The sequence below is a fragment of the Musca autumnalis genome, unplaced genomic scaffold (assembly GCF_047663935.1).
Source record: "Musca autumnalis isolate F117 unplaced genomic scaffold, ASM4766393v1 scaffold_4, whole genome shotgun sequence".
Lineage (NCBI taxonomy): Eukaryota > Metazoa > Arthropoda > Insecta > Diptera > Muscidae > Musca > Musca autumnalis.
In genome coordinates, this window is record NW_027411977.1 from 38383030 (window position 1) to 38409105 (window position 26076).

A 26076-nucleotide genomic window follows, 5' to 3' on the forward strand; every position below is an offset into this window, starting at 1 on the left:
GACTGACTATTTAATACCCTACATCACTATACTGTGCATAAGCTTCTCGCTGTTAAACATTTTTAGGGCAATACATAAGATATCAGCCACTCGGAATAAAACTTTGCATTTGTCTCTACATAAGTTCTTTACCTTCCGACCCCTGAATAATTTTCCTCTTTGGGACGCCCACTAACCCCAAAATGTTGTGACTATCCGATCAAACTTGCGACCTGTAGCGTGATTACAAAAAATGGAAAAATGGGATGTATTACCGACTATTGCGATATCTCCGTCGTTTGACCACCTACGCCAACCTACGTCATTGTAAAGGGTAGATTTTCTTCTTTCATAGGCATGCTTTGCTTTTGGAAGTCCACCGACTATTGCGATATCTCCGTTGTTTGTCCACCCCCGCCAACCTACTATGCATTGTTGTTAAGACGAATTTTTCCACTTTCATTATCAGGCTTTGCATTTTATAGGACTCTTATTAGAAGCGGCGATATTTGCATTAGAATATAACCCTGACTTTTTCTCAAACTAGTTTGTTGTCCAAATTTCGTGACATTCCGATCAAAATTACGACCTGTAGCTTGTTACAAAGTTTAGTTAGACAGACGGCCGGACAAGCATAATCAGATCTACTCAGCTCGTCGAGACATTAATTTTGGTATATATAAGCATGGGTCAACGCGTAGCTAGATCGTAGCTACTATGCGTTACAAACTTTTTGGCCAAAATCAATTAAAAAAAAAAAAACAAGTAAGAAAAGTCTTTAGTCGGACGGAGCCGACCGTGGGATACCCTATACCACTAACCCTGGACAATCGCTCTCCACGGAAATTCTTTTCAATGATTGTGAAAATTTAATTATCAAATATCGGAGATGTACCAAAACCAAAAAGTTATCTAGCATGACAAAGACATTTTTGTAGCAGGAAAGGAAAATTTAGTTCACACAAACTAAAATGTAATGAAACCCACTTATGTAGTACTACTACTTCCGTTGTTTAACCGCCACATTATTGAAATTTTTACCAGTTTCACACAAAAGTTTCAGTCCATTCAACCCGCTAAGTATTATCCGATCTTCACGTTGGTTTATACGATTCTTCTTCATCATAAACTCAAACCTTGTTTAAAAGTTTGCGGGTTATTATTTTGACTTACAGAGCCGCTACAAAATTGGTTAAAATTTTGTTTTTGGTCCATTTCATCCCCTGAACATTTCCCGATCATCAGCAAAAACTAATCATTTCTATTCTGGCCCGAACCCAACCTCCTTAAAAAATTTGTTACGATCGGTCCATAATTGCGGCCTTAAGCTTGTTTACAATTTTTAATAGACGGACACACATCGCTAAATCGCTTTATCTCGTCGAGATATGAATTTCGGGATACCAAATAAGGGGTCTAGGACGAATATTTCGTGGTGTTACATAAACTTTTGGAAAGACAGTAAGTAGCATGGGATAAAAATGTGGTTCTCTACACAGAACCCAGTAGGCAGTAGGCCGTTATCTAGCAAACACTTTATTGCAATTTACATCAGAGGCTACATTGTGAAATATATATGTCCTCAAGGAATTAAAATATCGACCAAAAATAAAATTTTTATATTTTTCATACAAAAGTACTGGTGCATTTCACCCGCTAAATAATATCAGATCATCATTCAAAATTGTAGGCATCATTTTCGACCTATACTCTTACCCGGTGCAAAATTTCGTGACTATTGATGTATAATTGCGACTTCTAGCGAGTTTATTATAACACTACAAACAAATAACGGAATATATTAGGCTGTAACTCTGTTATGCTAAGTTTACATTTACGAAATCCACTCGATTTCAACTGTCAATTCCATAGCTCAAACGTCAAATGAAATCTCATCTGGATTTCATTTGACGTTTAACCTATGGATTTGAGAGTTGAAATCGAGTGGATTTCGTAAATGTAAACCAAGCATTATCTGATCATGCACACTAACATAATTGGCATCAGTTGAAAGGTCAAGCGTTCCACTTTCAAGTATATCTCACTTGTCCGGAATGTCATTTCCAGGAATTAAGATATAAGCTGTATATTAAAAATTTTCACAATTTTCACACAAAAGTTTTGGTCCATTTAACCCTCTAAATATTATCCGATCGCCATCTCAAATTGCAAGCTTCTCCTTTGAGATATACTCTTACCTTATTTAAAATTACGCGTTGATCGGACTATTATTGAGACCTACAGAGCTTCTAGAAAATTGGATCATCACCAATAAGAATAGGGATCTATTCTGATCTGAACCTGACCTCCATACAAAATTTCGTGACGATCGGTCCATAATTGGGGTCTGGAGCGTGTTTACAATTTATAATGGACAGACGGACGGACGGACACACATCTCAAAATCGCTTTATCTCGTCGAGATATGAAAATTGGTATACCACATTGGGGGTCTCCGACCCCCAATATAACCTTAAAATCAGGGCAGACTCCTTGATGTCTTGTTTACAGCAATTTTTCGTGTTTCATGACATACATAATAGTCCACACTTCTCTCGATAATGACGAGAACAAGAAGTTTTATGTTTTGTTAGGTCTATAAGTGAAATACCACCCTGCAAAATGTTCGTTGCCAAAGATGCTATTCAAGCATTAGCGCAAGTGATGTGGAATGCTATTTTTTAGCATCTTCATTCATCATGGACGAAATCCGTTGCAGACAATTTGTAGTTGATTTAGCCATGTCCGTTCGGCTTTCGTACTATGTTTTATTTTTTATCGGCCCACTTCTTCGGGTACCTCCCACACAAAATATCGGAAAAGTGCAGTTTAAAGTGCAGTACACATTGTCAGTTTTGAATGTCGATTTTTCGCAATTATCGATAACTGTCCAGCCGTGGTTTTGTGGTTGCGTGATGAATGACAAAAATGAACGGTCACACTAGCAAGCAACCACAAAGCTGTCATTCAAAACTGACCATGTGTACCCAGCTTAAGAACTGCTCACAAATCGGTTTAGTTTTTTGTTGTAGCAAATTGAATTCGCTGCCCCCATACAACGGTACAAGTTTTTTCAGGGGTTAGTCCACACTTCCTGAGAAAATTGACCGAAACGTGTAAAAAACCCCCTAGGGTGGATAACTATCGAACGGATCAGCCCATTCGTTTCAAAATGTGACCTTCGTAATATTTAGTCCAATTGTAGTTTAACTCCAAAAATGTGCCATATAGGTCTTCTCCATTAGGTACCTCCACCACAAAAGTTTCAATATTTTTATTTAACTGCAGTTCATGACCTGTTCGAAGATCATTTGATAAAGTATACAGATGCTACTCCTTGCGGCCTGGTTTACAGCGTTATTATTTTTTTCGTGCACAAGTCCATGCTGGTCCAAAACGTCTAATGTAATGGCCACAATATCTAAAATTATTGTGGAAAATGATTTTGGTTGCGTAGCTGGTATTCAATTCAATATCGTCCATATATGAAGGTTTTAACTCGCACAGGCTGAGTTTATATCTCTGTCGACAAAGCCGACAAATACTTTTTCACTTGTTTTACAAGAGCTTGACCCTCAAAAGCTGCAGTTCATTTTCAAACCCTAAGCATATCATCTTCACTAACCCCCAATAACAGATATTACGATAAATAAACCAATAAAAATAACAAATTGGTTCGCATGGAACCACTTCCTTGAAATTCTACTAGGTAGGATCACTGTTTATTAATAATTGTTCCACAAACACCCAAGCGGGACAAGGGAGACTTCTCTCAAATCAATGAGTGCACCCCGATTCATATTAGCTCAATGATATGGGACCTACAGCTTACCGCCGAGTCCGAACGGCGTGTCCTAAGACACCACTTGTAGAAAAGTTTATTAGGGTGGTTAAAAAAAGAATTCGATTTTCACAATTTCTTGTAGGATACTTTTTTTTAGTCATAACAAAACTGGTAAGTTTTTTCATCGATTGGACAATAAATGGTGCCTATAGAACTAAAGGGTGGTTAAATTGTAAGGGTCGATGTTGAATGTGAACCACACCTAAACGCCAAGTTTTTTCCGAGTTTTATTTGACATTTCTCTATTTCAGACTTACTCAATTTGAACCATGGAGAGATACACAATCCAACAACGTGTTAAAGTTATCCAGACTTATTATGAAAATGGGCGTTCAAATCACATTTTCACATTTTTCACATTTTCACCTCAGTGGATTCGTCAATAAACAGAATTGCCGCATTTGGGCGAATGAGAATCCAAGAGTGATTGTCGAAAAACCAATGCACCCACAAAGAGTGACTGTTTGGTGCGGTTTATGGGCTGGCGGCATCATCGGGCCGTATTTTTTCCAAAATGAAGCCGGTCAGGCAGTTACTGTGAATGGTGTTCGCTATCGTGATATGATAACGAACTTTTTATGGCCCGAATTGGAAGATATGGATGTGGACGATATGTGGTTTCAGCAGGACGGTGCCACTTGCCACACAGCTAATGAAACAACTGCTCTTTTGCGCAACAAATTCAATGGCCGTGTTATCTCACGTTATGGCGATGTCAATTGGCCGCCAAGATTTGAAACAAAAGGTGTACGTCGATAAGCCAGCAACAATTCAAGACCTAAAGGATGAGATAATTCGGCACATTAACGGCATAGAACCTCCATTATGCCTCAGGGTCATTGAAAATTTGGACCATCGGATGGAGGTGTGCCGCCGTGTTCGCGGCGCCCATTTGGCCGATATTTTGTTCCATACATAATTGAGTAATACCAATATATCATAATAAAATAAAATTACAATAATTTCCTAAATAGTTTGTGTTTTATTCAAAATCAACATCGGCCCTTACAATTTAACCACCCTTTATTTCGTGAAAATTCGCCTTTGGCCCCGTACAAATTACTATGGATACTTCACGTGTTAGTATATTCCGATTGTGCTCAAACTTTAACAATTTTAAAATTCTAACAAAACTAAACAATTTTGTGGGGTGCCGCCCAAAAAAATCCGACATCGATTTTCCCTTTGAGTTAAAACCAACTTACTGTTTATTCATACCTAACCCACAAACGGCTAAACGATGTGTTGTTAATGAATTTAGTTTTAAACAACTAAATCCCTGACGAAATAAATGTACATGCGTTGTACACCCACTGTGGTAAAGGCTTTCATATATGTAAATTGGCACCCCTTTTATATATAGGTGAGCTTAGTTTTTTATGGATGAATGTCTCCTGTTCAGTCTTATTATGATGCGGAGACAAATTTGCCATATATGAGACAAGGTACTGGTTTATAATCAAGAATAAAGACATTTTCTTAAATAAAAAATTTAAAATTTATTTAAATCATTAGATAACATAAAACATTGGCGATCTCGCTTAAGTCCTTTTAATGGAAAGCGGTGTAGGCAACAGGAGCGGAAACAACAGTCTTAACCAAAGGAGCGGTGTGTACAACTGGAGCAGCAGCGTAGGTGTGGACAACAGGGGTAGCAACAGTCTTGACTACGGGAGCAGCAGCATAGGTATGGACCACAGGAGTGGCAACAGTTTTGACAACAGGAGCAGCAGCGTAGGTGTGAACAACTGGGGTGGCAACAGTCTTAACAACAGGGGCAGCAGCAACGGTGTGGACTACAGGTACTTTTCTTTCCAAGTTGGTGAAACTTTGATGAGTGATAGCTGAGGAGGCACTGTGATCAACATAGGCAGTCTTAGTAACAACAGGTTGGACAACATGATGAGTTTCGGTCACCAAACCAGGAGCAGCAGCGGCAACAGCCAACAAAGCAAAGAAAGCAACAAATTTGAACATTTTGAATGGAGTTTGGAGGTTAGCTGATTGATTTCACAATGAGAATGAAATTGAAACTGATGATTTGCCATGGGTAACATTTTGATTTTATACCAAAAAATTATTTTGGTAATCAAACAGTGGCTGCGTAGTTGCTGCCTTAATGTTGAACTTGATCGAAGAGCGTTAAACCGGTTGCTGTCTTTCCTCAGCATATGTTTTTCTTACAATTGACATTAACTCTATTGGTCATGCATGTTTCTTAACAGAGTGGACGGAAATCTGTTGAAATAAAATAGTATGAACACGTGTAGGGTAAGTAAATATGATTTGCAATTTCTAAAGGGTACTAATGACCTGCCAATAACTACCGGAACTTATTCGCCTATAAGAATTTAAAATTATAGAGAAATGACAACTAGATTCATTCTAAAAATTTATTTGTATAGAATTTACAATTTAGAAGTATCTTTGTGGGGAGTAACTCTGTGATAGTTTGTCATTGTACTAATACAATTTCTGAAGACTATGAATCATCGATCGATTAGTCTATTATTCAATGAAATTAACTAATCCTTAGCCGCACTTGTCACTTAAGTCATATACGAGGGGAACTAGAAAAGTTTCTGGTCTAACAATGAAAACACGAATATACATATACCATCAAAAATAGTTATACTGTTTTGTTAAGTAGTCTCCAGCATGTTTATACATTTATTGAGTACTTTTTTGACTCCGATTGATACTTTCAATACATGGTTTTTCAATGCTTCAACAGCATCTACTGGCGACGAAAATCGTTGACCACGCCTTTTATCTTGCTTTGCGGGTATCAAATGAAGTCATGGGGTCAGGGCTGTACGGCGGATGATCCATTAATTCCACATTTTGTCCGGTTAAAAAGACGCTGCACTGTGGGCGAAATTCAAATATAGCGGGGAAAAGTCCGAAAACTGACCAAGAGCTAAGTAAAATTCATCAATGCAGTCTTTTTCCAAACATACTGGTGGCCCTAAAAATAACAATCAGTATTGCATTTAATGGTTATTGGCCGTTATAACGGTACATTTACCAGAAGTTTTTTTGCAAGTAATAAAATCGACTTTTTTTGATGACTTGTATATTGACAAGTAATATAGAAAAATGAAAATAAATATGACCGTAATTTAATTTTTTCAGATAGTTTGGAAGTAGTGTTTATTAAAAAAAATAATTGTAGCATTATTTGATGTTGTAAATATCACTATGCAACACTGAAAATGCAAACAACTTCTAGTATGGATTTTTTGAAAGTACATATTTAGACTACAAAAACCCTAGTTGGGTTTTGTCCTGTTAGATCCAATTCGGATTTTATGGCCTCATCTAAACCGGGCTAAATCTACACTTTTTTGCATTTTTCAGACCTTTATCTCAAAAACGAATAGGAATTTGGCCTTGCTGTCTTTAGCAATATTGTAGATCTAAACTAGTAGAACTTATCTTTTGAAGAAACCACATAAGAAAAACTACATCTAGGGCATCAAAATCAATAAAATATAGACAATTTTACATAATTGCTGAAATTCTGGTCAGTATCGGCTAAACCATTGGGAGTTGAACCAAGTAACCTTTTGCAAAAATTTTCCAAATAAAGTTCTCAACAATTCTTTAGAACATTCTGAAACTCTAAAATGCTTACTTCATGTTGTTTCAGCGGTATTTTGCATCATATCTTTTATAACACGTATTTCAAACACAGTTCACACCAACAGTTTATTCTCGCATTTCGGATTTCACTACATTATTGACAGCTTTATTAAATCGTCGTTGAAAAATTTACTGAAAACAACGGGATAGAGGCATTTTACAACAATGACATGTTCTGAAGAGTTGTAAATTACATTCCAGGGAATATTTTTCCAAAAGAAAATATTCAGAAAAAATTAACGGTTTTGGAGATACGGTGCGAAATGTATGAAAATTGTGGTATTTTTTAATATATTTTGAAATTTGAGGCAATAAATGTAGTTTTTCGAGTTCATTATTTCTCCAAATATTCTATTCTTGTCCTTATCTACAAACTTGCTTCAGAGGTCAGAAGAAGATTGGTTTCAGAGATATAGCCCCGAATTTCTTTAAAAACTCAATATTTAACCATGTTTAGATGTGGCCATAAAATCCGAGTTGGATCTGACACAACAAAACGCAACTAGGGTTTCTTGTCGTTTGGGTCTGTACTTTCAAAAATCCTCAATTCGAATTGTTTGCACAAGATCACCTTAAAAGTGCTGCACAGTGTATTCTGAAAGAATCTTTAAACACTTATATCAGATTTTTTTCTACTTAGAGCGTTTAAGTACAGTGCAACTTATGGGAAACACACAGAAACACTACATGACTTTTTTAATATTAAATTACATACTCCGAGGTATCTACTCCCAAAATTTCGTATGCCTTCTTTTTGCCTTTTTTCATGTTATCAACAATTTTATAAACCCATTTTTACATTAAAATACGTAATATAAAGTAGGACATTTGTATGGGGGATATACCAAAACGTGAACCTAAGTGAGTAATGTTTGGTGTGTAGATGTTTTGTCTATTAAAAACCCGAAAACAAAATTTGCAGCCTTTTCGTTGGAAAATGTTGCTAAAACCTTCTTAATTCTGGATATCTGGAGATACCTATATATGGGCACTATATCAAAACGTTGATCTAGGTCGAACATTTTTGGTACGGAGGTTTTGTGTGTACTTAGAACCCGAAATACCAAAGTACAGCCAATTTGATTGGAAAATATGAAGAATACATTCAAAATAACGAAAATCTCGGGGATAGACCAAAACGTTGACCTAAGACCCCCATCATTAGAACTAATTTTATATACCACCTGAAGATCCTAAATACAAAAATACAGAAAAATTAACAGTGAAATATGGTCCAAATACCCAAAATACCTTATATGCGGAGGTACCGGTACGAGGACGATATGCTTTAACGGTGAGGTATATTCGCCATACTCAGTGTAATCATACCAATACAAATAAGTAACACATGCACCAAATTATAGTCGCTTACCTCAATTAGTGTAGGAGTTATTAATTTTTCCCCCCTAGATTTGGATTTCGCCCATAGTGCGCTGTTTTGAATAGATGCGTGAGAGCTCACATTGCCATAATGCACAATGATTCGTCTTTTCTAATTCGTTTTTCTTATTTCTCAGGAGACTCCAGGCAAAAAATTGTAGTGTACCACTCAAAATTAACCGTCCTATGTTCCTCAAGGCGCATAGTAGCCACATGGTCAGTTTAGCCAAAGAAACTGGCGACCATTTTCTTCAAAGTGCTTTTTCCATGAAGAATTTTCGTTGGATTTGGCTCATCGTCGATTGCTGTTTTGTTTGGGGCTCATACGCATGGATTCAAGATAAGTTGTCTATGGCGATCTTAGAAACCTCGCCTGAAGCACCGCGATCGTTTCTTTACACAATTTCTTTGTACCAATCAAATAGAGCCTTTTTTGAGTGATTGTTTACGTAATTTATTTCATCCTTGTACCGAAGCTAAGTTGAATGTACATATCGCTTATTTACTCAAAGAGTGGTATAACTCAAAAATGGTTTCTATTTCTTCTACGACTTCTTCTTTATCTTGTGTCAAATTTTCATGTTGATATCTATAAAACATAAAAAGTTACAGCTTACATCGTAGGATTTTGGCATAAATCAACAAAAAAGTTTTTTGAGTTTATGAAGCACTAAAACACTCCAAATCATGCTTCATCTTGCACAGAAATTTAGCACTGATATCTGGCTAGCTTTTTACAAAAGATGCTTCAAGTACTTATTTTATTTTTTATATAATAATCTTTTTAAACTGGGAAGTCAAATTTCAATTGACAACATAAAACGCGTTTTTCTCGAAACTTGATTTTTTGAGTTGTGGTACTCTTTGAGTAAATGAGCAATATGTATGTAAGCCCCTTCTTTCCGACTTTAGTCCGGATTTGGTGACATTTTCCTAATTTATGAAAAATGGACAGACAGAATTTGGGTGTTAGGTGCATTAAATATATGAAATCGGGCGAAAATATTCACCAAAAACAATACGTTTTTCCTTTGGCTAAAAATTATCTTCCCCAATTTTTAGTGTAATCACTTAACAAATGCGACCTGTTATTTGCGAACAAAAATAAATGGACAGTGTGATGGAATTGAACATAAATACATCTCAATAGTTCTAAAAACTATGTACAACACATGGTTTTTACAGATTATTTTCGATTTTAGAGGCTAAAAAGGTTAAATTAGTTAGCAGGTTGTGTTCCTGCGAAAAGAGGTTTCCACTCCCTTCTTTACTTTAGATATCGGTCGCGTGTTGCCAGGCCCCATTTGAAATTTTTTTTGTGGAAAGTTTGACATTTTAGCCTGAGAAATTCGAAAAACGAACAAGGGAACACGAATCATTCTGTATCATTACTATGCGAGCTCTCACACATCGATTCGGACAATTGAAGGGTCATCCGCCGTACAGCCCTGACTGGTGACGCATGACTTCATTTGATTCCAGCATATCGCCAGAAGATGCTGTTGAAGCGTATAAAAACCATGTTTTGGAGGTGTCTTAATCGAGTGGAAAAAGTGTTTCTACAATCGGTTTGAGCTCATGAAAAAGTGTATAAATCATGCTGGAGACTACTTATACGCGTTTTTCGTGGAGCCCTCGTACAGCCTCTTTATGATTGCAGCTTTTTTCCCGCATCGATAGTACATCCAATGCACTCGAACAATATCTTCCATCTATCACAATTATTTGGCGTTTTACACTCAGTCTTCAGTCTAACGACACATGTTTTATTCGATCTCATAGGAAAATAATGGTTTTGGATCCCAAGTATATTTGGACGAAATCGGTTTCAGATAATATGAAGGCGATTTCCCCTGTTTGTCCTTCAGTCTGTCTAGCTGGCTGGTTCGCACGATAACTCTCTACCGAATTGGTGCAAACTCTGCACCTCGTAGTAGTTTGCCCAAATTAAGATCAAGTTTGAAAACGGGCCACATTAGCTAAAAAATCGGTCCACCTTATATACCAAAGTCCACAAAGTTTAGTTAAAATGGACCGCATAGTAACTCGCGATTTGATAGATTGTAATACTTCTATCAAAAATATATGAAGTTCGAATATGGACTATATTGGTCCCATGGTGCTCTTGAACCAAATTTAAATGGAAGGTGCTTACACCTTGGATGTTTTTGTGGGCTCTGAAACAGCAATGTTCATAGATGAGAACAATAAAAAAAACCGACGGAGCGCTTTTAAAATAAATCGCTATTCAAGTTGACATTTTTAAGGGTTTTTTAGGTTTTCACGATTTTGCTTGGAAACCGCAAGTCCTATCGAAATGGGACTAAAGAAAATAATGTACAAGACTGGCTAATTCATATTTTCCGCAAAAACTTCCCAGGTGTAAGCACCTTCCCTTTAAATCTGGCTCAAGAGCACCGAGCACCACTACTTCGGGTACAACTTACACAAAATTTCAAAAATTTTCACAATAGTGCGTTTTAAGAAGATGTCTCGGGTGGTTTTGAAATTGCAACAGGTTATCCTAGCTGACCCATTTACTATGGAAAAATTGTTGTCGGTGGTAATTTAATACTTTCTGAGATAATGGACCGAAAACCCTGCCAGTACCAACTACAAAGACTACTGAGCACGATAATTAAACAAACTTTGGACACCCTTAATTTATTCCAAACATACATACATCAAGTCGGAAGGAGGTCTATGCCAGACAACACCCCCAAAAGTTTAAAATTTTCGCTTATGTGCAGTTTTTTTTTTTGTCATTTTTATCGAAGGTACTTTTTGGGGTCCTTTTTACAAGGAAGTATTTATACCCTCAGCATTTATGCTAACGAGGGTAATACACTCTCACGATAACTCACGAACGGATCAACCGATTCGGTCCAAAATTTGGCTTTCGGAATATTTTGTCCAAACTTAGTTTAAGTTCGTAGATGGGTTATATGGGTCCACTCCTTTCGATACCTCCCTCACAAAAGTTCGAAAATGTTTGGAAAATTTGTGCGCACGATAACTTTTGAAGGGAGTAACAGATTTGGTCCATACTTTGCACATCGTGAAATTTCTACCAGGCTTAGATGAGGTTCCAATATGTACTCAATCGGTCCATTCCTTCGGGTACCTCCTACACAAAATTTCGGATAAGTTCAGATTAGGAACTGCTCTCGAATCGCTTTGATTTTTATTGCAACAACTTGTATTCATTGCTCCCCATACGACGGTACAAGTTTCATCAGAGGCAAGTCCTGCAAAAATAGCCTGAGAGATACAAAAAACCCATATGACACGTGTGTAGTAGTTGGAGCGCAAGATAACTCTCGAAAGGATCAGCCGATTCGGTCCAAAATGTGGCCGTCGTAATATTTTGTGCAAACTTAGTTTAAGTTCGAATGAATTCACTTTAAATCCTGCTCTTAAAACACTTTGATTTTTTTTAAAGCGGCTTACATTGGCTGCCTCAATTACGACAGTAAAAATTTTTTCAGGGGCAAGTCCATACTTCTTGAGAAAATAGCACGAAAGCACAGTGGATCCACTTGTATAGAGAAAGTGGCCAAAAATATTTCCCGTGTAAATATCAAGCCAATGCGCTGGTTACAGCTTTGTGTTGTTGCGAAGAGAGTTTTAAGAGACCAGGAGCGTAACATTCTCCCCCCTTTCCCCTCTGGAGGGAGTATACGCTAAGAATTGAATTTTCTGTTAATACAAAATGACATGAACAAAGATCCCGATTATCTTATGATGCAAAAATAGGCTTGGGGAAACAAAACAATCTCGAAAACAACATAAAATCCAACCAATTAAGCGGATTAAAAAAATCAACATTTTTGTTTGAAAATTGGTAAAATTGTTAATATAGATCTTATAGCGTTCTTCGTGGAAGGCACGCACCGCCAACGTAAGACAAATTTGGAAGAAGATTTCTTTGTCTTGCCACTGATACCAATTATGTTAATGTACGTGGTCAGATAACAGAGTTATACGCTAATATATCCATAGAAACCCTCTTCTATGGCAGCTTTAGTCAGCGGCCCACCATTTATAGTCTGGCACTAGATGGCAGCTGATTTTAATACTGAATAATCTTGAACCTATGAACTACTTTGGAAAATTTTTCACGAGGTGGGCACTGGTGGGCATCATGACTAAAACCTTAGGTCAAATTTAAGTATATGATCGGATTGACATTACAAAATACACTAAGAAAACATGCAGCTAACTAGAATTCCACAATACGCTAAAACACTATTTTTTATTGAAAATTAAGCTATTGCCTCCCCCTTCAAAATCCACTATAATATTTTGCTCTATGTATTAGTTTCGCGATATTTTGAATATATTTACTTGCACTTAAAATATAGGTTGTACTCACAACAAAATATATTAGTCAAATGTTCCGACTTTTGAAGCTATTCTTAAGAAGATCGCGTTCGAATAAAGCAAAAATTAATATATTTTTAAAAACGTCCATGTCATAGCTGTCAGCTTTGCCAGATGTTGTACCAAAATTTTGACATTCATTTTTTTATTTTTGGCCAATGGGTGGATCCACTGTGGAAAGTTGTAAAAACCCCTATGTAGTGGTTGGAGAGCTCGAACCGAGATATTATAATATTTCTTCGAATATTAGATGAAATTCGAAGGTGGTGCTTATTTGTCCACTCCTTTTGGTACCTCCGCAACAAAAGTTCGAAAATATTCGCTAACATGGTACGCGCGATTTCTCATAGACGTAGCAACCGATTCGGTTCAAACTTTGGATCTCTAAATATTGTCGAAACTTATTTTATGTTCAAATTTGGGGGCTATCTGTCCAGTCCTTGTGGTACCACCCACACAAAAGTTCAACATTTTTGTGTGGTTAAAGGTATGTTCGAGAATCCTTTGGACATTTTTACCGAAGGTTTTCCTAGTGACCCTTTTTACAGCGATATTATGTTTTTATACCCTCCACCATATGGAGGGTATAATTAAATTTGTCATTCCGTTTGTAGCACATCGAAATATTTTAACGATGTTTTTCGCTAAGTTAGCAACAAATAAGAAGCACTCGTAAAGCTCTACCGATAACAAGTGCTGCCAACTTTTATTTGAACTTTTCATTCATAATTTTGCGTTCTAATTTTTCCTATTTTTTTATGCACTATTGCATAAAATTCTATGTCGATTTGACCATGTCCGTCTGTCCGTCCGTCTGTCTGTTGAAATCAAGATACAGCTCGCAATTTTAAAGATAGAGAGTCAAATTTTGGTACAGACGTTTTTATTACTTGCAGGATGGTTGGTATTGAAAATGGGATATATCGGTCCACGTTTTGATATAGCCCCCATAAAACGGTACCTCCCGATTTTCGGTATTTTTAAGGTTTTAGCTTCATTATCCTACCAAAATAGCTGAAATTGGGTACGTAGTCTTCTTTACGGGTATAAAATTTTCCCCCAGAATTTTGTCGGTATCGGTCCACACCTTCATATAGTCCCCATAGAACGGTATCTCCCGATTTTCGGAATTTTTAAGGTTTTAGCTTCATTACACAAAACAAACATGGTCCACACCTTCATATAGTCCCCATAGAACGGTACCTCCCGAATTTCGGCATTTTTAAGGTTTTAGCTTCATTACACAAAACAAACATGTAGCCCCCATAGAACGGTACCTCCCGATTTTCGGTATTTTGAAGGTTTTATACTTCATTATCACACCGATATGGCTGTAATTTGGTACTTAGTCTACGTTGGTGGTATAAAACTTTCCCCCAGGACTTTGTCGGTATCGGTCCATGCCTTCATATAGCCCCCATAGAACGGTACCTCCCGATTTTCGGTATTTTGAACGTTGTGGCCTCAATATTCCACCGAAAGGGCTGAAATTTGGTATTTAGACTTCATTGGGGGTACTCTAACTTCTCCTTTAAATTTGTCGGTATAGGTCCACGCCTTCATTAAGCCCCCATGGAAAAGTACCTCCCGATTTTTCGTATTCTGGAGGTTGTGTCTTCAATATTCCACCAAAATGGCTGAAATTTGGTATTTAGTCTTCAATGTGATAAACAACTGTTCGCCAGAAATATATCTGTACAGGTCCACGCTTTCATATTGCCCCATTTCTGACTAAAATTCGTCGATATAGATCCACGTTTCGATATACCCCCATAGAACGGTACTTCCCGATTTTCGTAATACTGAAGATTGTGACGTCAATATCCAACCGAAATGACTGAAATTCGTTATTTCGTTTTCCAAGAGTTATAACATATTCCAGAAGAGTATTATAAGTATAGGTCCACGTCTTCCTATATCCCCATAGAAGCTTACTTCTTGATTTTCGGTATTTTTTTAGTTTTCCACATTCCACATTCTCTTACCGAAATATAGGAAATTTGGTATTTTGTCTTCTTTGAGCCTAAAAACTGTCAGTCAGAAATTTGTCGGTATAGATCGACGTTTTGAAATAGCCCCCATAGTTTGTTTTGTTTTACCGAAATTGCTGAAATTTAGTCTTCTTCATACACGAAAGGAAACTAATTATTCCATTTTACTTCAATACAACTTGTGGTGGAGGTTATAACAAGTTCTTACTTGTTTTGTTGTATAGTTGAAAAGGAATATGATTATTGGGACATAGTTTCATTAAAGAGCCAACATAAAAATTTCCGACCAATATTCCAATAGAATATATACAATATATTCATATATTCAATAATAATTGTTCCACAAACATTCCATAAGGGACAAGGGAGACTTCTCTCATATCAATGAGTGCACCCCGATTCATATTAGCTCAATGATATGGGACCTACAGTTTATCGCCGAGTCCGAACGGCGTGTCTAAGACACCACTTTTGTAGAGAAGTTTTACATAGCTAAAATACTCAGGAAATGTCGCCAACATTACTGAGGGGTATTTTGCCACCGTTGAAAAGTGTTTTGATGTTGTCTGACCGGGGAATCGAACCCAAGACCTTATGTATGCAAAGCGGATGTGCATACCATTGCACCACGGTGGCACCCAGAATATATACATCCCACTTTAATAGATGAAAATATTTTTTATTTTTAAATTTTTATATATTTTTATTTTTTAAGCTGATGAATTTTAATGTACTACAGCAATTGGTGCCTCAACATAGGCATGCAATGTGGAAGCAGCAGCCAAGCTCTTGAACAAGGGAGTACCATGGAAAGAAATCTCTGAGGGTGGTACAGCAACAACGGTGGCAGGAGTGTAAACTGCGCTGGCAACGGGTGTTACAAAAGCAGATGGAATATGGGTAGCAACACCAACAGGTGCAGCAGCAACGGGAACAGTTTGAACGTTAGCATCAACTGTGGCAGAATCGGAACTGACAACAGAAGAAGTATCATCTACATTATCAGCTGATTTTTCTTTGGCCTGTGTTGCTTCTTCTTCTCCTTCTTGTACAGATTTCACGGTTGTGGTTTCAGCAGAATCTCCTGATGATTTCACTTCAGCAGTTTCACTTGCTTCTTCTTTGGGTGTGGCAGATTCGCTCGACACGAAATTGCTGTTTTCTCTTACCTCAGCCTCGGAAGGAACATCCACAACAGAATTTGCGGGTAATTGTTCACTTACAGTATTGACATTTACGGCTGAAACGGGATCCACAGAAACAGCTGATACTGATTCAGAAACGTCACTGACAACATTCGAACTACCATGGATTACAGTTTGACTTTGACTGCTATAGGCTGATGGAATGGCATGGATATTGTGACCCACTGTACTCAAGACCAATTCCTCTGCAATCAAGCCAGGATAGCCATGAGCCAAGGCAACAAAGGCAGCTGTAATGAAGATCTAGGAAGAGAAGAACAGAACATATTATATTTGTTTAATATTTGCTTTTAAATAATTCAATTAATTCACTTTAATTCGAAATTTACCAATTTATACATGTTGAATGATTAAATTTCTTAATTTGAATTTACGCAATGAAACTCCAATAAGAAACTGATAGCGACACTCAAGTAATTATCGTCTATATATAGTTCTATACAACAATAATATGGTACAATAATTATGGCATGTGTCATGTCATCGAGAGGTGTCAATGTCCAAATGTTTTGCCACAATAAGACAGTGGGCCGTTAGCCTACAAATCTGTTGTGCTACTTTTTTGGTTAAGAACAGAGAATAGAAACAATTAAAAATAATTTACAGACGGTTTGTACAATCAAGAAATATTAAGACCCCAAGATGGATTTTTTGTGTAGAGAAAGTCCTCGGGAAGAATGAGTGTTCCTTTATAAATATGGACCTCAGCCAACGGTATCCCATATAAACAAAGTTCCCAAACTGGAAACTACCTTCAATTACCTCCTTTTTCAAACATTTAGACCATATAGACTGAAGTTTTTCAAGAAAATTGATGATGATATTATCACCCGGTTTAGGTAATACAAAATATTAAAGGAGTAAAACATTCTGTCATTAAAACTTAAGGCTTACTTTGAATCTTGGGTTTCCCTATTTCAACAACGCCGGACCTTTTACGTTACAAGAATAAACTCTTTCTGTGCCCATTCCGTCTATATTATAATTGCTTACCAACGAATTCGCAACCCGAACTCAAATTTGTCCTACCTTTGAAACACCATGAAATACGCCGTTTTCTTAATTCTCCTTTATTGCAATAATGTTCCACTGTAACTGCGATTGCCCTTCGCAAATTGATTAGTCTAGCATGTACATATGTGCCCACATACATTTCTTCTACTATTGTATTTTTCTACCTAAAAGAATTCTTGAATTGTAGCAACGAGACATTCTTAGGTGTTGTATATCATTAAAGTTCAATTGTATCTAATACTGCAAAATACAATTCAATATTTTCAAAAAAGGGGGATTAAAACTGGTCGCCAAACATTTTTCAAGAACAGAGAAGGCCATTATCAAGCATTTCATACTTGTTTTCTTTGGTATCAAACTTGTTTTTTACCTATAGGCTAAATCGTTAATAAGCTGTTCATTTACCACGTCTAGGCAATAACATGTGTTAATTGTTAGAGTACGCTACTGAATTGAGAGTAAATAAATTTATTTAATTTATTAAGGAAATGCAATTGGCGGAGAAGATGCAGAGTAACATCTTTTAAATTATGACTGTTAAATACAGGTAGCCGAAAGAAAGTTTTTTTCTATGCCCTATACCCGGCTATGTTGGCGGGTAGAGGAAATCAGTAAAAACATAACATATAAAATAGAGTAAAAAATGTAATATATAAAATACTAGCAAAATGCCCGCTACTTCGTATGCGGAAAACGAACACATATTTTAATTGATGGTATGCACACCCGCCTTGCACCTAGAAACTCGATGCGGTTCGATTCCCAGGCCAACCAACATCAAATTTTCAACGGTGGGAAATGTTGGCAACGTTTCCTGAGTATTTCAGCCAAATAAAACTTCTTTACAAGTGGTGTCTTAAGACACGCCGTTTGGACTCGGCGATAAATAATAGGTCGCATATCATTGAGCTAATATGAATCGGAGTGTACTCATTGATATGAGAGAAGTCTCCCTTGTCCTTCTGGGATGTTTGTGGAACAATTATAAATTCATTTAAGTACTGTTCGTACACCTTTGGTTCGAATTTCCAAAAAACCTAATCGTATCAAATCAACACCGACCCTCATTCTTAATTTTAGTCCACTGAACGGATATCTTGAACATTTGATGGACATTTTCCAAGCGAAGTTGCTCTAATTTCCGAAGTTGTGATATCAACATCTTTATTCAAAAAATTTTACTTAATGCCCACGTTTTGACATGGCCCCTATATTACAGTTAATTTTTGAGACATTTTAATTTATGCTTTTTATACCCTCCACCATAGTATGGAGGGTATATTAAGTTTGTTTTTCCGTTTGTAACGCATTGTAATACTCATTTGCGACCCTCAGGGTAAATTTCTGAGTCGATCTGTGCACGTCCGTCCGTCCGTCTGTGGTAATCACTCTAGCATCCACAAAAATGGAGATAGAACGCTGAAATTTTGGGAAAATGCGTCTTTTGTTTGCAAGCAGGTCAAGTTCGATGATGGGCTATATCGGTCCACGTTTTGGTATAGCCCCCATATAACGGTACCCCCCGATTTACGGTATTTTGCCGTTTTTAGCTACATTTTCAGACCGATTTAGCTATAATTTGACATTTAGGGTTCTTAAGTGTCAATAAACTTATATAACAAAAGTTGTGGACATAGGTCCACGTTTTGGTATAGCCCCCATATAACGTTACCCCCCGATTTACGGTATTTTGCCGTTTTTAGCTACATTTTCGGACCGATTTGGCTATAATTTGACAATTAGGGTTCTAAAGTGTCAATAAACTTATATAACAGAAGTTGTGGACATAGGTCCCCGTTTTGGTATAGCCCCCATATAACGGTACCCCCGATTTACGGTATTTTGACGTTTTTAGCTACATTTTCAGAATGATGTAGCTATAGTTTGACATTTAAGGTTCTTAAGCGTCACTTAACTTATATAACAAAACTTGTGGACATAGGTCCACGTTTTGGTATAGCCCCCATATAACGGTACCTCCCGATTTACGGGAGCTATAACTTGATATTTAGGGTTTTTAGTGACGAAAAAACGTATATTCAAAAAAATTATGAACATAGGTACATGTTTTGGTATAGTCCCATATAACGGTACCTCCCGATTTTCGGTATTTTGAGATTTTTACCTACAAGTTTTAACCGAATTAGCTGTAATTTGGATATTTGACATTTGAAGTCCTTAGTGGTCACCACACCTCTCCACCAAAATTGTCTGAAATTTTGGGAAAATGCGTCTTTTGTTTGCAGGCAGGTCAAGTTCGATGATGGGCTATGTCGGTCCACATTTTGGTATAGCCCCCATATAACGGTACCCCCGTTTACGGCATTTTGAAGTCTTTAGCTACATTTTCAGTTCGATTTAGCTATAAGTTGACTCTTAAGTGTCAATAAACTTATATAACAAAACTAGTGGGCATAGGTCCATGTTTTGGAATAGCCCCCATATAACGTTACCGCCCGATTTCAAATATGTTGACGTTTTATGTCACATTTCTAGACCGAATTAGCTATAATTTGATATATAGGGTTCTTAGTGACCAAAAAACTTACATTCGAAAAAATTATGAACATAGGTCCATGTTTTGGTATAGCCCTATATAACGGTACCTCCCAATTTTCGGTATTTTGAGAATTTTACCTACAAGTTTTAACCGAATTATCTGTAATTTGAACATTTGACATTTGAAATTCTTAGTGGTCACCACACCTCCCAACCAAAAATTGTCAAGAAAGGTCGATGTATTGATAAAGCCCCCATATGATTTTAGCTACAATATTAAACCGTCAACATAGGTCCATGTTCGGATATAGCTCCCATATAACGGTACCTCCCAATTTTTAGTAATTTGGCAATTTAAGCTACAATTTTTAACCGAATTAACTGTAATTTGACATTTGAATTTTCAATATAGCCCCAATATAACGATACTTCCCGATTTTCGGTACTTTGAGGATTTTACTTAAAATGTTTAACAAACGTAGGTCCATGGTTTGGTATAGCCCTCTAGCTTTATTTTTTGGACGAACTTTCTGTAATTTTAAATTTAAAAGCCAACAAAAGTTCTGCAACAAAAATTGTTCATTTAAGTTCATATTTTCGTATAGCCCACATACCTCCGAACTAGCTGTTAATGACATTTGAAGTTCCCATGTTATGTACCGATTTTCGGTATTTTAAGGAATCTAGCTACAATTTTTAACCGAATTGGGAGTTATTTGACATTAAAGGCTCCCATCAAAAACTGTCAACATTGGTCTATGTTTTATTATAACCCCTATATAACGGTACCTCCCAATTTCTAGCCCACCAAAAATTGTCAACATACATAGTAGGAAGCATTTTATGTACATTATCTGACATTTTAACGTAACCACAAAAAGTTGGGGACAGGAATGAAAACTAATTATTCCATTTTAGTTCAGAATATTTTATGGTGGAGGGTATGAAAAGTTCGGCCCGGCCGAACTTAACGCTTTTTTACTTGTTTATTATCTTCTTGTAAAACAATAGTCGCATTGATCTATGATTTTAAATTAACTTTCTAAAACGTCCGGAATAAAAAATAATTTTGTTGAAGAGACACGTTTGAATTTTCGATTTCAGTGCTTTATTTAGAAACCGCCTTCTCGCTAATATAAAACCAATAATACACTTTTCAGTAGAATTTTTAAAATCCAGGACCTTATCTTAAATTTTACTGTTTTAGCTCTACTTGTTCATCCAATGTTAATGATATGCTGATTTTCATAACAAATTTGATTTGTCGGTTCACTCAATACCAGTGCTACAATATTTAGTATTATTTAATACTTCTATTCCTTAGTCTAATACCAAATTTATTACCCTATAGAATTTTTCGCACAGCAATTATATAACTGCATCTTCCTTGCTACACCTAACACCAAATTTAGTACCATTTTGTACTTTTCGTGCTTCTCTGCCCTCTGCGACCACCATTCCTTATTTCGGAATTTGTAATCATATGTCAAATTTCAGGATTCCAGCCCTATCCGTTCACCCTAATCCAAATTTTACCAAAGTTTGTACTATTTTGTCCTTTTCGTACACTTAATTACGAATTTCCTCAATGCTACACTCCAACAATAATATAAATTCCAAATGCCAAAATTCCAGCTCTATTCGTTCTCCATAATCCAAATTGTACCAAATATAGTACCATTTAAAACTCTTCATGTACATTTGTACGAATTTCCAATACTCGAATTTCTTATACTCCAACAATAATCACTATTCCAAATTTCGTTTTTCTAGCTCTTTCCGTTCACCAGAATCCAAATTGTACCAAATTTACTACCATTTAGTATTTTTCGTACGACTTTCAAAAACTACCTTCATATCTCAATCCTAAACTTCACCAGTAATTTTTATCCCAAATTTCAGGTTTCCAGCTCTATCCATTCACCCAACTCCAAATTGTACCAAATTTAGTACCATTTAGTACTTTTCGTACATATAGGTACGATAATCCAAAACCACCTCCATACCTCCATCCTCCACTCCAACAGTAATTTTAATTCCAAAATTCAGAATTCCACCACCATCCATTCACCCAAATCTAAATTGTACCAGATTTAGTACCTTTTAGTACTTTCTCAATCGTACTCTTCAACAGTAATCCTAATTCCAAATTTCAGGATTTCACCTCTCTCCGTTCACCCAAATCTAAATTGTACCAAATTTAGTACCGTTTAGTATTTTTCGTACACATAAGTACGAATTACCAAAACTACCTAATTCCTATCTCCAACAACAATTATTATTCCAAATTGCAGCATTCCACCTCCATCCATTCATCGTACACATAAGTACGAATTTCCCAAACCATATCCTTCATACGACGTCGATATTCACCGTCAACGCAGATTGGTCCATAGATCTTTCGAAGATTTTTTCTCTCAAACACACCAAGCACTGTCTTGTCTGCTTGCTCAAGTACCCAGGCTTCGGAATCATACATCAGCACGAGTAGTATCAGTGTTATGTAGAGCTTTGTTTTTGTTTGACGGGATGTGGTTTTGTTCTTAAACTGCTTGCTTAAACCAAGTAGCATATGTTGGCCAATATAATTCTTCTCTTTATTTTACAACTGATGTCGTTTGCTGTTTTTACGGCGGTGCCGTGGTATACGAAGTTTCTTACTACCACAAAATTATAGGAACCAAAGTCAACAATTGGTCCGATCTCTATGGACGCATTGCGCGTCAACACCATCACCACTTTAACAGATTTCCTTTCGACTTTTGCAAAGGTATCAGTTACTTCCTTTACCGATCCACCCATGATGACAATGTCATCGGCATAAGCAAGTTACATATCGTCGGTGTCATGCTTAAGTGATCCATACGCCATTTGCCTGATTCGAGAAAAACTCAAGTTAATGTTTAAGGCCATACAGAATAAAAATGGTGCAACAATCCAATACTTTAAGAGCTCAGTTCTACATACCTAAAGTCATAGAATATATCAGTAGTTTATTTTAGTCAGATATCTGTGATAGTATAGAAGTTATGGCCAATTTTTTTAATTGCAAAAAGTTTCTGAATTGTTCCATGGAATCTTTTTTCATGTTTTTGGCAGTTTGTGTCACATGGAACACATTTTGTCACATTTCAACCAAAACACTTTTCATCAATCGTGTTCCACCTCCCTTATATGAAGTGCTACTGTGGAGTTTAAAAATCAGGACTTTAAATGAAATATTTATTTTTCTCATATAAATACAATAAGGACCATTATTATAGGTTTTCTTAACATTTATTTAAGGGATTGTCTCCACTTATCACTTTTTTTTGTGGAAAAATTACGATCGGACAAAACGGATTGATATTTTGCATTTCTAAGGTAACATAAAACATTTAAACGCGTTTTTCTTATTTTTTTGTATAAACGATTGATACATTTCATATAACAGTACAATATTCAAAAATTTTTGGATTTAGAAACTTTATTCATCAGTTTTTAAACGAAGTCCTTTAAAACAATTTGTTCCATGCGCCACATTATTCGTTACTTGGCAAAAATGGGTAATTTTTTGTTCCAAACGCCATCATTTTTGGTGCGGAACAATTCGTTTTTGTCTCTTTTTGTTCCATACGCCAATCGACATGGATATGGAACTAAAAAGTTCAAAGTTGTTTTGTTCCATACGCCAGGCTTTATGGATGTGGAACAAAACGACAAGATTTTTTGGGTCACAAAACGGATATGGAACATACTGGCATCTGAATATTTCAGAAACTATAAGAGATAGAGAAAAACCGACCAAAAAATCTGAAAGAGCATGGTTCAAAACCTTGTATCTCAAAATGTCAAAAATGGCGTATGGAACACTTAAGCATGTCACCGACGATATGGTGTTTTGTATATATTGTGCCATTTCTTTTGACCTTCGCATGTTGAATAAGTCACATGAGAGGCCGTCTCCTTGTCTGAAACCACTTTTGGTACCAAACTCTTCGGAGAGGTTCATGCTCAGGTTCCAATCGTCGGGTACTCTTTCTTCCTGCCAGATGGTGGTAACTAGCTGATGAATACACCTTATCAGCGTGTCGCCTCCAGTTTTGAATAACTCGGCTGGTAAGCCATCGGCTCCAGCTCCCTTATTATTCTTCAGCCGGTTTATTGCTGTCTTTACCTCATCCTGGCTGGGCGGTATAAATTCAATACCACCTTCTGGGATTGGATATATGGTATCTTCGCCGTCTTCGCTACTATCGGATACCAACAGTTTGGAAAAATATTCTTTCCATATCCTGAGCACACTATCTGTATCAGTTAACAAATAACCTTGTAGGGATCTACAGGAGGATGTGCCTGTGCCAAAGCCATCATTTTGATGTTTCACTCTTTGTTAGAACTTTCACACTTCATTCTGGCTCCTATACATCTCCATTTTCTCATACTCCCGTCTTTCCATTTCCCTATTTTTCCTGCAAAAAGACGTTTCTCTTCTCTCCTTTTCTCCCGCTAACTCGCTCGTGCGCTACGTGTTGCTACTGATCGTAGAGTAACAATATATGCCGCATTTTTCTCTTCGGTAGCAGCACGACGCCCCTGGTCATACCATAAATTCTTTGGTGTAGGTCTCTGGTATCCAAGTATGGAGTTTGCGGCTGTTTGCATGGAGTGGATAATATTTTACCATTGTGCTGACATTTTATCGGGACGAGGAGTGCATTCATTAAGCAATTGGACTAGTTAAGTGGAATATGCTGTTGCTATCTGTGGTGTTTGCAGCCTACCGAGGTCCGACTACCGCGTTGTATCTGTTCGTGCTTTATTTGCAACGTTTAGACGAATCTACGTTTGCTCTTCGGAACGATCCTACATTCGACAGGCTCGATGAATATATTCCATTTATCACTAAAAGATTTTTTCAATTTATTTACCAGATGTTTCACTGTGGGACTGAATTTGCCGACTGTTGGGCCAAAGATATTCTCATTTCTAATTTTGTCATTGAAATCTCCTACAACAATTTTAATGTCATGGTCAGGGCAATGGTCATAAGATTTTTCTAAGCGCTTGTAAAATATACCTTTGGTCTGTTCGTTCTTGTCTTCAGTGGGAGCATGAGCGCAAATAATGCTGATTTTGAAGAATTTTGCTTTTAATCGAATTGTAGCGAGTCTTTCATTCACTGGGGTGAAGCTGGATACCAAATGTTTAACCTCCGCAATCAAACTTATGCTTTGTGTCATGGCAGCTATAGTACTGTGAGTCACCTTTAGGTGTTGTTGTGACGCCTCTACCAATCCCATCGTACTTCTTGTATGAGAGTAATGTCGGTCTTGTAATTTTTTAAGTACATCTGCCAATGCGTATACTGCACCTTCTCTATAAAGTGTGCGAACATTCCGGGTACAGATTCCCAGATCATGGTCCCAAAAACGTTTGCGGGATTCGTCAACTTTAGAGCAATGCCATTCTTTGGTATTTTTGAAGTTACAAAGTTTTTCGGCAATTCACACACAGGACCCGAACGCAACGGAAGAGCACACAAAAGAGAGCAAATGTTTTGATTTGTTTGTGTTTTGAAGCATGCGTGCATACAACCTTACTAACACACTGTCGAAAGATGCCAATATTCAGAATTTTGTGTGCCCTTTTCTTGGTCGGCAGTGCTTTAGATGGGTTTGTTTTTCTTTTCTTTTCTTTCGTTTTTCCATAGTAGGCTGCTTTTCTAAGGGAGAGTTACTAACCCAACGCCCAAACCCAAGTTTTTTACGTTCTTATGGGTGAACGCGCGGCACATGTTAGCTCACTACCTTTAACGGGTTTTAAAGGCAACTCCCCAGGTGACGCTTGACGCTTTCATCCCCTACGTCACCCGTAAAATATAAAATTTTAAATATAAAGTTTAAAATATTAAAAATATAAAATATTTCATTAAAATTACATTTAGAGGGTATAATATATTCGTTGATTCTTAACCGTACATTTCTTTCTCTCTCTCACTCTCTCTCTCTCTGTTACCTGCATTTTAAAGATTTTATTATAACCCAACCTAGTATTTCATCTTCACTCAACAATAAAAAGAATATGATGACTTCAGAATCTTAATCTTCTTATAAATACAGCGTAATTTTGGATGAGATCTTCATTCGAAATTGAA

General features: G+C 36.8%; 2 protein-coding genes across 2 annotated transcripts; both read right to left on the minus strand.

Annotated features, from left to right (window-relative positions):
• Positions 1 to 5374: 5374 nt before the first annotated feature.
• LOC141402720 (uncharacterized) lies at positions 5375 to 5800 on the minus strand. The gene has a single exon (XM_073984583.1). It carries the CDS (start codon positions 5798 to 5800, stop codon positions 5375 to 5377), a length of 426 nt encoding a protein of 141 aa, XP_073840684.1.
• Positions 5801 to 15897: 10097 nt separating this feature from the next.
• On the minus strand, positions 15898 to 16822 carry LOC141403405 (uncharacterized). The gene is made up of 2 exons (XM_073985771.1): positions 16757 to 16822; positions 15898 to 16670 (listed from the first exon to the last, which is right to left on the minus strand). Exons 1-2 carry the CDS (start codon positions 16766 to 16768, stop codon positions 15948 to 15950), a joined length of 735 nt encoding a protein of 244 aa, XP_073841872.1. The 5' UTR covers positions 16769 to 16822; the 3' UTR covers positions 15898 to 15947.
• Between the last annotated feature and the right edge of the window lie 9254 nt (positions 16823 to 26076).